The 11,797-nt window shown below is 43.4% G+C and overlaps 2 protein-coding genes across 2 annotated transcripts; both read right to left on the bottom strand.

Annotated features, from left to right (window-relative positions):
- Nucleotides 1–1,536: 1,536 nt before the first annotated feature.
- LOC306927657 (claudin-4-like) lies at nucleotides 1,537–4,387 on the bottom strand. The gene is made up of 2 exons (XM_079507460.1): nucleotides 4,310–4,387; nucleotides 1,537–3,734 (listed from the first exon to the last, which is right to left on the bottom strand). The coding sequence occupies exon 2, from the start codon at nucleotides 3,149–3,151 to the stop codon at nucleotides 2,177–2,179; it is 975 nt and encodes a 324-aa protein (XP_079363586.1). The 5' UTR covers nucleotides 3,152–3,734; nucleotides 4,310–4,387; the 3' UTR covers nucleotides 1,537–2,176.
- Nucleotides 4,388–8,145: 3,758 nt separating this feature from the next.
- Nucleotides 8,146–11,297, bottom strand: LOC306927659 (claudin-4-like). Its single transcript, XM_079507463.1, has 3 exons — nucleotides 11,055–11,297; nucleotides 10,066–10,305; nucleotides 8,146–8,723 (listed from the first exon to the last, which is right to left on the bottom strand). The coding sequence occupies exons 1-3, from the start codon at nucleotides 11,187–11,189 to the stop codon at nucleotides 8,148–8,150; spliced, it is 951 nt and encodes a 316-aa protein (XP_079363589.1). The 5' UTR covers nucleotides 11,190–11,297; the 3' UTR covers nucleotides 8,146–8,147.
- Nucleotides 11,298–11,797: the final 500 nt, after the last annotated feature.

The raw sequence follows: 11,797 nt of genomic DNA, 5'->3' as shown, positions 1-11,797 counted from the left end.
TGCAGTATGAAAGGGCTGCAGGGGGCGCTGGTTCCTGGGTGTTTGAACCACAGTCTATGGTTTGATGAACCTATAGTTGATTGAACAGAGCACTGAGAGCAGAGATGTTTTTGAGTGGTGCAACCACTCCATTGAACAGAAATGTGTGTCCCTTTGTATGCGTGCGTGTGTGTATGTCTGTTTAGAGTAGCAACTACCAATAGGTGACAAAGTGGCACTGTTGAGCTTCACACTGCACAGGTGCATGATGGGAAGCTGAGTTTTTAGCAGCCATGTGGCACTGTTGAGCTTCACACTGCACAGCTGCATGACGGGAAGCGGAGTTCTTTTAGCAGCCATTATGTGATTTCGGGTGTGACAGTACAGTACAGTATAGTAGAGGGACCCCCACACGGTAACTCTGTCATTTCTAAACCGTTTCGGACCCGGGGCAGGTTCGCCGGAACCGGGCCAGCACCCTGGGCGCGTTCCTGTGGGTCTAGAAGTTCCGGGGACCCCCACACGGAGTTGCACCACTTAGTTGACACGGGTGTGATTTTTATTTACCTACCACTGATTTAACTACTTTGTACTCTAGATGGAGGTGAATGGAGGGAGGTCATGTGGTGAGGGGATGGATTCATCAACTCTTAGCAAAGACATTGCAGCTTCCTCCCCTCAGTTACAGTAACAGAACATGTACCTCACAAAACAAATGGATCTAAAGTTTGTGTACATGTCTCACTTCTCTACTCCAATTATATTATTATATTCTTTAATTTCTTTCTGCACCAAAACAGTGTCCAACCTATGTGTCCAGCATGTTGACCAACATATTCATCAGCATCATGCAGAGTGTAACATATTTTTGAATGAATAAGCAATATTAGAAACTATCAAATTCAAGCTTGACCTGGACTCAAGTGCGCCTCTACGATGTGTGTATTGCATGCATCAATCATTGAAACTAAATTTGAATCCCTGACAAACATCACATTTGTCCTCTGGTAAACCTATGTCATCTCAGTCTCTGTCAAACCAGTTTGTCCTGTGGATTTCCATAGCTGGGGAATGGAGACTGCCCAGGGAAATTCAAAGAGCAGGCTATTTTCAGTCACCGTGTTAAAGCTATTTGGAAAAAGCACATTAGATTGCTTAAGTGAGAAAGCCCATGCTTCTACTTAAAAATAAATGATATATAAAGCTTATAGCCTTAGCATTTGTTCAGTATCAGGGGTCTCCCATATATCCCATAATATCCCATAATTTAAATAACATTTTGGTTATTTGGTTACTTCATTTTCACTTTTCCTGTGTCCTGTAAACATGAGTTCTCTCTCCTGATTGGATGAAATTAGTATCCCAACCTGAACATTTTTGTTCTCTTAATCTCTTTATTAAAGAAATGGGGAGATCAATGTTACTGAACAAACTATAGCAATGAAATATGGAGTTAATTAACACTTACATTACACCCCCTTTAAATATGTATACTTCATGGAATTTTAACTTTTTTAAGCTTCTACATGAAATGAAAAAGCATTGTCCTTCAGTTGGTTTGATTCAAATCATTTTACTAAAAAGGTACAGGGAAAAAACAGCACAATGTGCTAAATACAAATTCAGAGGTATTGATGGTTTACATAATATATTGCAGGTAGATTTCAAAACCTTTTACTGGTGAATCCCCATAAACATGTTAGCAACTTTAAAACGCCTGTATTTTAGGCACAAAAATCATTAAAAAAACAAATGTCAAAAAGTTAAAACAAAATAATAAAAAAAATAGCTAAAGCTGTAGATCTGCTATTGTAGGCATGCACACAATCGTACAACAAAGTATAAAATAGGGTTTAAATAGGAATGTGTGTCAATATGACAATCTCCCTCCCTGTGTTAAGGCTTTATGGAATGAAACAAGCAGTGCAATATATCCATCTTCTAAACACAAATTGCAATGTATGACTAAAACATTCAATGTGTGTTCATGTGTTTTGTAACTGTAGCTTTGCTGTTGTGCACATATATCAGTTGTGGGTAGTGACCATCATGTGTTTCGAACCCTTGTGGACTTTCCTGCATACAATGTGATGTACGTCTGTGTAAACTTATAGCTACAACATAAAACTTGTAGCATACAGTGTGAATACTGTGTGCAAACAATGTGTCCCAAAATGTGAAGTGTGTGCATGCATGTTCATATATATGTCCTGGCTGGGTTTGAGGAATCGTCCTCGTTAGCCTCAGACTCCACTAAACTCTCCTGTGATTGGAGTCGTTTCAGCTGAGACTTGGTAGACGGTGCTTGGCTTTGCTCCGATTGAATCGAGCTGGGTCTCTTCATCTGAGACTTTGTGGATGGTGCCATGCTGCCGGACAACTCTGACCCCGACCTCACGTCCGGTTCGCCCTGGGTGGGAGGCATCACGTACAGTGGCTCTTTTGGCTTTGTCGACACTCCGTCGTAGCTCTGTGACCTCAGCAACGCTCGCCCGTTGGGCTGAGACCTCATTGATGGCGGGCCGGTGTACCGAGAGCCTGAGCCGTTGGAGGAACGCACCACCAGGTAGCGCACAGAGGGGCTCTTGTCTGCATCATGGCGGTTGAAGGACCGAGCCGAATTGATGAACAAACCCCCGCCCAGGATGAGCAGTATGGACGAGCCCCAGCCGATGTACAGGCATGCACCAATCTCCCTGCGCTGAGCATCGTTTGCGGCGCTGTAGAATGTGCGCACCACCGACGAAGCCGTCCAGGACGTGGGGATCAAACACAACACCCCTGTGGCGATCAGCACCACCCCCGCCGCCAAAGCAACGCGGCCTTTACTTCCTCCTCCTTCCTCATCCAGAAAGCGAGTGCACTTCCCCCCGACGAAGGCCAGTAGAAGCCCCATACCGCCTACGACAGTGCTCATCACCATGAGAGCCCTGGCAGCCTGCAGATCAGAGGTCAGCGCCAGGAGGGAGTCGTACGGCTTGCACTGGATCTGGCCTGTGCTCTGGACCACGCAGCTCATCCAGATGCCCTCCCACATGGTCTGTGATGTGACGATGGTGCTGCCCACGAAGGCTGTGACCCGCCACATGGGCATAATGCAGCTGATGATGACCCCTACCCAGCCTAGTAGACAGAGGGCGCTGCCCAGCATCTGCATCCCCATAGAGGCCATGCCGACGAGGAGAAGAGAGACACGGCTTCCCCTCTAGCAGTCCTCACAGTTCAATGGCTCTTCTCACGCACTTCAAGCCTCCTGGCCTCTGTGATCAGCACACTGCTCCGTCGTCTCCCACAGGGTGTCTAACAACAAGTCACTGCTTTCTCCCCACGGCCTCTCGCATTTGTTGCTGTTACTTACGAAAGCTTATGCTCAGCATTTCTTCTCACTAAAGCAGGTGTTGTTGTCCTGAATGGTAGGCGGGCCGAGCTACTTCCTCAGCCTGTCCGGCTAATCCAGTTCTATGTCCAGCCTCCAGTAGCTCCTAGTAGTGCCTGACTCCCAGGCATATCTGTCTGCCAGTTCTGCCACAGCACCTCTATTTTCCGGCTCACACTTCTCTCCTACTGTATCTCTCTTCCCCCCCTTTCAACCCCACAGCCTGCTTCTTTATTCTACTACCCTTCCCTCTGTTATTTCTCTCTCTTCTATCTAACTCCCTTCCCCCTTTCTGTTGATACTGCACAGCGTCCCCTGTTCTGTGACACCTGGAGAGTATCCACCTGTTTGCAGGTAAGGTGAAGACCACACCCACGCTCTGGGGACAGAGAGGAGGAGGCGGTTTAACACAATGGGGGGAGTGAGCGAGAAAGGTAGCTGTGACATGACATCATAATTGTCAGTGTCTTTGTTGCCTCTTTAGTTTAAAAACAGTAAGTGCTAACTTAAAACACAGCAAACACTGGGCAGCAGTTCATGGACTGGTTCATTTCAGAGCACAACATTGACCATAATTCACACAGCGGCCATTTTATATTTACGTCCTACTCAGGGCTGGGCTTCCTATCCCTGAGTATATATAAGAACAAAATGGCCACCATCACCTTGAATATGGTCACTTCATCTCATAATGATATTTGATTGACAATAACTTATAAGAATAAAACATTAGGATAGCGTATTGATGGCATGTAATTCAAAAGGCAATATTAAACAACTAGGCAACTCTTAAAACACAACTAGGCACATCTTCTCCAGTTTAATTCTAACTGAAAGTAATGTATTAAGGACTCGGAGTAAGCAAATAAACAGTACAGCAACATAGTGTTTTATTGAGCTGCTCAATTAAAACTGAAATATGTTTTTAAATATCTTCTCTTGTGTGCAGCCTACCTGTAGGGTGCAGGGTGATATGATGAGCATAGTCACACTTGACCTGAATCAAACTAATTAGACTGAGCTGGGTGTGACTACACACACACCTGATTTGGTAAGCTACACAACAGTGGATCAGTGGTTCTCAAAGTGGGGTCTGGGTACCCCTAGGGGTCCTCAAAAGGATTCCAGGGGGTCCCCAACTAAATTAGTTATACTATAACTAATTTAGTTGGGGACCCCCGTGGTTCAACTGATTTTGATGCTATAACTGTTATAGTATCAAAATCAGTTGAACCATTTGAAAATAGCAGCTCACAATGCGTGTGAGCTTGTAGATCGGCTATTGTTTGATTGGCTACATTGTTTGAAAAATCTTTTCAAATGCAAGTCCGTTGCCAAATACAATTCAGGGGTCCGTCACATGGAATGTTTTTTCGTGATAAATCATCCATCCCCACACACACACTCAAGAGAACGCCTCTGACAGGATGTTTAATCTGATTTATTGGATTAATTATACTGATTTGCATGGCAAGCAGATTTGTGTTGTTATCTTCATGCAACAGAAATAAAAGTGGATTTGAAGGAATCCCTATTGTCTGTCCTGTCCTCTCCTATTGAGCCGGCCATGCTTTCTCATCACAGACACAGCACATTATCAAAAAGTCTGTCTAGAAATGTAAACGTATTTTATCTAATATCTAGGCATGAATTAAAACTTAAACAAACACAAAAGAAGAATATTGATACGCTGCAGTGAGAGACAGTGAATTGTAACACGATCTCCTGGGAGGTAAGGCTTGGTTAGAAATAGGATATTGTTCAGGAAAAAAAGCATCCTATCTAATCTCCCTCCCACACACTCAACATCCCTCCAAACATCAGAGGGAGGTGTGTGTGTGTATGCGTGCTCACTACCATAACCAACGGCACTTATAATGTTATAGTCAAAATACATAAACACAGCAACTTGATCTGATAAGAACCTTTTTGTTGTTTACACTGTAAACCGCCTCTGCTGGGCACTGACAACAGAGTGTAACCAGTTTCTTCAATGAGTTTAATTGTCAGTCCACCTCTGTTTAACCAACAAACATTCAGCAATAAGGTCGTATACTGTCTATATTAATTTAGTTTTCTTCACAAACCTTTTTTAAATTCCCTAAACATTTTGAATACAAGTGGCAAAGGTGTGTTGACAGATAAAATGGGTTTAACAAAGTATGAAACGCACACACACGTGCGCACACACACGCACACGCGTGTGCACACACACACACAAACAAATGCAAAAATGCACAAAAGCCCTAACTTTATTTCTGTAGCATAATGTATGTTGAGGAAAGCTACAAATATGTTACATGACTTGTAACGCAACATGTTTACAAAGATTATTTTGTGTAAAAAATACTTGCAAGACCAGAAGAGCAGCCTGATGACTGCCTGCAGCAATATTCGGCACAGTAGTTCACGAGAAACCCTGTGAAAAATCTGTTGTGTTGAGTTTAGAATAGAAATTAGACCAGACCTTTGGTCTTATAAATATTTATATTATACGTTTTGCATTTTATTTTGTTTAAGCCAAGTCTGAGGACGGAAAAACTGCAATAAAGATGCTGAAAGAAATTACATGAAAAATGATGGTCCTTCCAGCTGGGAATAGCACAGATGATGATGCTCGCAAAGAAGCCGGCCAAGCCGGGCAGATGTGTGCCTCTTGACACCATGCCCCAGCTCTGTAGGTCCCTTCAAAGAGAGACACAGAGAGAGAGAGAGAGAGGGGAAGCAAGGGGTGGAATCTGCTGCTATCCAGCTTTATCAATGGTTTTGTTGTGAGAGAACATAAATGAGGGTTGTTGCCATCTGCTTTCTCCTGACCCAATTACTTGGGCGGAGTACCTTGGGGCCTGGACTGCCTCAACTGAACAGGATCTGAAGGTTCGGAGAGCACTTGCCTGGAAAGCCTTGCACGGGATGAGGAGAGTGTGAAAATCAGATATGGGAGAAGACCTTAAGAGGCGGATGTTCATAGCTACTGTACTGTGGAGTCAGTACTGCTGTATGGAGCCGAGACATGGACCCTCACAGTACAACAAGAAAAAGCCCTGGATGGCGTCTACACAAGAATGCTACGAATGGCACTATAGGTGTCACATGGATGGACCGCATCAGAAATGTGGACCTCTATGGGGACCTACCAAGGGTCACGGACAAAGTCAGAGAGAGAAGGATGAGGCTGGCAGGGCACTGCGTCAGGCACCCAGAACTTGAGGCAAGTAAATTGACCCTATGGGAGCCAACCCATTGCAAAGCCAGGAGGGGAAAGAAGCGTACCACCTATGTAGACGTGCTGCGGCGCGACAGCTTGGCTGACAACACTGCATAGCTCAAGAACCTGATGTTGGATAGGAAATTGTGGAGGGCAGCCATCCAGGAATCCCGAGTTGGTGACGTTGGCTAGACCTCACTCTCGCAGCAACTAACTAACTACTTGGGCGGAAGATTGTACACTGATGCTGTAGGCTACATGATGCCACACATGCACACTTGCATATCTGTGAGCAAGAAAACTATACACTTTTCATAGAGCTCACACCACTTAATATTGACAGTAGACAAGATTATAGTTGTAGATTAGATTAGATAAGGGGTGGGGGGGGGGGGGGGGGGGGGGCTATTTAGAGCAGGGGCTAATACATTTTGGTTTATAGGCCTATAGGTTTGTGTGGAGGCTTAGGGGGGCTAAACCCAGTTTGTTCATGAGTGCAGGACAGCTCAGGACTACTCTGCAATACCATCTGGAAAACGGTACCATAGCAAAAAGTTCATGGTAGTTTCTAACTCCAAAAGTTAAACCACCATAGCATAGAGAGAGAGTAGTTGATGTATTGATGTGTAGATAAATGTGCACACATAGATTCATCTTTATTCCATCTATATCAGTAATACAATGTGACTCATGAAATGGCATTCATCAAAACAAGTACATAATTCCTGCACTGTAAAATCCCCAGTGTTCATTTAACCGAATGTAAATAAAGAAGTCAGAGGCAAGGAGGCAACCAGGTGCTCAGGAGGTGTACAGGTATAAAAAATGTAAAAATAGTAAAAAGGTGCTCCTGGGATCAATCGGGATAACACAATATAGAGCAAAGAGGAGATCCGGGCACACTTAATGTTAAAAGGAGGAAAACTTTATTGAACCGACATGTTTCGACCTATACGGTCTTCATCAGGGCTAACAAAACACAGAGCAACAAACTCATTAAATAAGGCTGGAGACAGGTGGGGACCAGTCCAGCAATTACAATTAACCACTTAGAAGTAGATCACGTGGTTCAGCTCATTACATCGTTATTACATAAGAACAATCAGGCAATCATTAAGTAGAAAAAAAGGAAAAAAGAAACAGGTGAAAGAGGACCCATCAAATGAAAAAGTACACTTAAAGCTATACAAATACATTGGAAGGCTACAACATTAAAAACAGATCTATAGGATATACATTATACATTATATATATATAATGTATATCGGAGGACACAGACAATAGTAATAGTAGCAAAGGTTAATATAGAGCCCAAATTAACCTATAAAAAGCACATGAAGTCTATGTCCTCATTCAGGCCAGGCGGGGTAATTGCATCCAGGGTGTGAATCCAGAATGTTTCTCTCTGGTTCAGTAAATAAAGAAGTATTCTCTTGCAGTGGATTGAGGAGTTTACTGTATGTGTGTACTGTCTGTGTAGTCATTCTGTTTGAAGGCATCTCTGCTTTATTCACATACAGAGGAGAGTGTGGTCATCCAACAATGCTTAACCCAGTCAGACTGATAACCCAGTCAGACCAATTATTAACAAAGTGTCCCAGGCATATTGTTTCTTCCGTCCATAACTGGCATGTTGTAGTAATTTTGTACAGGTGGGCCTACTGTAGAAGGTCTGCTGGGACTACCACGCACAATCGACCCTCTCGGGTCAATAAACTGAGGTCTAGGCACCGGGTTCAGATCATATGGCCCGACCACACCCTGAGCCCTTCTACTGGCTGGATCAGACGGTCCCCTGGCCGATGCTTGACCATGATAACTCTTATTGAAAACAGCTGTGCTCGTGGTGCCTGTAGAATAGGTGGGCGGATGGCTGGGATGGGGGGTGTGGGCGGAGAAGTAGCTGTATGGCGTGTAGGTTTGGTAGGATGGGCTGGCGGCCTGCTTACCCCCGCAGACGAGGCAGAGGAGGGCTCCTCCAAGAAGGAGCAGAACGGAGGCAACCCAGCCCACGTAGATGGAGGAGCCCACCTCCCTTCTCAAGGACTGCACCACCATGGGGTCGTTGTAGACGGTGATGGTGAAACCTGCAGACCAGCTGACTGAAACCAGGCACATGATACCCGACAGCACACACAGGACTCCACCCAGCAGAGATGCCTGGAGAGCAAACAGTATTGAAGAAAAATATATTAGACTTGTAGGCCTATATTTAGTTTTTAAGGCACTCTCTCTGTGTGAAAAATGTATTCCGAAATGCCTGTATCCTATTTGAATGTGAAAGAAAAAGATACTCTCCAAAAGTTAATATATATCTCTAAAATATAGGGCATGCACTATAGCTAATGGTATCGTTTTGTTAACCACAGGATTAAGTTACTTAGTACACTTAGTAATCACTTTAAATGGAGTTGGAACAACAGATGTTCAGGAGGTGGAGAAACACACATTGACCCTGCCCTTCACGCCAATCTACCTGTCCCTATTTATACCCACCTAATACCACCCAGAAACCTCCATGTTTCGCCCGCCTCGCTGCGTCGCACACAAGCCACTTTCCTACAGGCTTTTGCATCCCACCTCCACCCCATTCACCTCCATAGTAGCTCCTTCCCCTGCTCCCCTCAAAGGAGCTTTATCGGCACTAGAAATCCTACATTCACATTGCTAAAGTGGAACAAACGATTAAAACAAAACTCTCTTCTCTCCCACTTTCTCCCCTTCTCCCATTCTCAGGTTCCTGCCGGGCGTGACCGTCCATGCACGCCGTAAGACGAACGCCATACGACCTCCTCCCCAAAGACTTCAGGGTCGGTGACCCCCCCTGGAACCTACACACCCCATTTCATTAATTAATTAATTCATTCATTCATTCATTCATTTATTGTCAATAAATCCCTTAAACTTTCTCAATGGTGTGTTTCTTCCGACTAGTGAACGCTGGCTTGACTTGAGTCTTGACTTTATTTTTCATGTCCAATATTTTCATAAAATAGCAGATGGGTTATTTAAAAAACATTTTTTAGAAAATGTTTGAATAGGGGGTTAAGTGGTTAAATGTTTTGCTTTCAATCATGCATGAGTCTTTCTTCAGGGAGTCTAAAGAAAAATGTAGACCTTTATTTATCCCATGGGGAAGATTCAGTTTCAGCTTCATCCAGCTAATGGCTGCTCAAATGTTCATGATGAGCACTTGAGGGGGCTGTTAGGGGCAACTTACTCAGGGACACTTTGATGTGTATACATATATAGTACCTTTATTGAAAGGATAACCCTTTGAGATGTATCATCTCGTTTTCAAGGGAGTCCGTATCACATATGGTGGAAGTCCTGGGGGGGGAACCGCTGACCTTCTCATTACCAGATGGCCTTTCTACTCATGACTGAGCCACGGACACCCCAAATAGAGCTAACATTTGCATCTATAAACATTTGTGTGATATAGATACTCGCTACATGAAGAGCGCGTGCTGTGTGTCGAGAATTCATTACTACTCATCACCTTCTTCCTGGAGTTTGAAGCAGACTGATATTGAGATTGAGATTGGTCGCGTGGTGCTCCGCTGCAGTTGGCCACCCCTCCCCCCATGAGGGCGATAATGAAGCCCAGTATGCCAAGGATAATGGACAGGAGCGTGAGGGCACGTCCGGCCTGGAGGTCATAGGTCAGCTGAGGCTGCCTCTTGCACTGCATCTGACCAGTGGCCTGGATCACACAGTGCAACCACAGACCATCCCACACCTGAAAATAGGGGTATCAAATCCATTTTATGCAAATATGTAAGTATGTATGTCTTTTTCTGGAGAGGGTATACATAGAGACACGAACCAATAAGGTATGAGAGAAGAGGGAATTTCAAGATGAACCGGAACCTATCTCCTGTTTTCAATGAATGCTAACAGGATGTGTCTTACTGTCTTATGATTATCTACTTTTTAATGCCGAATGTTGGCATTAGGCCAACATTAGGCTTCGCATGTTAGGCTAACATGCGAAAGGCTTTGGATCACATTTTAGACTTTTGTTAATCCTACCGAAGTAGGACAGCGTAGATACAGTATTGTGTTAAATTATTGTTGGTGGTGTAAACACTCACACTCATCTCCCTCATACAAGCTCTCATCTCTTACCAAATAATCGACAATAAACATGCAAAGGGGAAATTGAATGTACTATACATAATGCTTAAATTATTTAATATTTGTTTATTTAGATTTTCTTTACTGTGAGGTTATTTTTGCTTATTTTATACAAACATTTATAAAAACATTTCAGTTTAAAAAGGAAAGAAAACACTTTATTTTACATTATATACGAGGCTAAGTACTGTATGTCTAACTCACACTTTTGTCAAAATGGATAATAAATACTGTAAGCCATCGCAGTGACAGTGACTGAAGTGTGATATTCCCCATGTCCATATGGGAGATTAAATACACAGTATTTGAAGTGAAATAATTTATTGATGCATCTGCATTATTTCAACTCACCGATTGGGCGGTCACAATATTTGCTCCCACATTAGATGTCTCACGCCACATGGGCAGACCACATGCCACACACACCAGCATAATCCCAATGAAGCACAGCGCCAGGCCCCCGATCTGCCTGCCCTGTCCTTCCATAGGGAACGTCTGTAATGCAGAATGTCAGTCCAGTCCCATGAAAACAATCCTCTAAGGCTCCAGAAAGAAAAAATATATATACTTTTTTCCCCCCCAAATGCTCTCTTGGTCACACTCTTAAAACCTTTCTCTTCAAGAGGAGAGCAAGCTACAGCATCAGTTTGTTGAAAGTCTTCAGAAGATGTATTGATCAACTGATAAACATTTTGTCAAGGTACTCTTTGTGCGCTCTGTAAATTTACACAGGGTAATTCAGACCTCATCTGGCCTAGATCCAAATCTAGTTATTCTGGCTGTCAGGTAGGCTACACAGAGCTGGTTCATGCTGATTGTTAAACTCCACAACACATGCAGTAGTAATTAAGAGCCCTTCTATACATGCATTTTAATTTTCCGGCCAATATCTTGGCCATGGCTTTGTGAAATCCACTCAAAATAATGTGATGTCTCACATTTACAATGGTGAAGCAATATGTTTCCAATGTTTCCAGGGACAGAAATGCCATTAAGAATCTACAAAGTCTATTACATTTACATACATTATTTAGTTTCTAATTTAAGATACAATAAGTATATTAAAAATATCAATATAAATCTATCTATATTCT

Source organism: Electrona antarctica, assembly GCF_951216825.1.
Source record: "Electrona antarctica genome assembly, chromosome: 8".
Classification (NCBI taxonomy): domain Eukaryota; kingdom Metazoa; phylum Chordata; class Actinopteri; order Myctophiformes; family Myctophidae; genus Electrona; species Electrona antarctica.
This window is presented reverse-complemented; position numbering and strand designations above follow the sequence as displayed.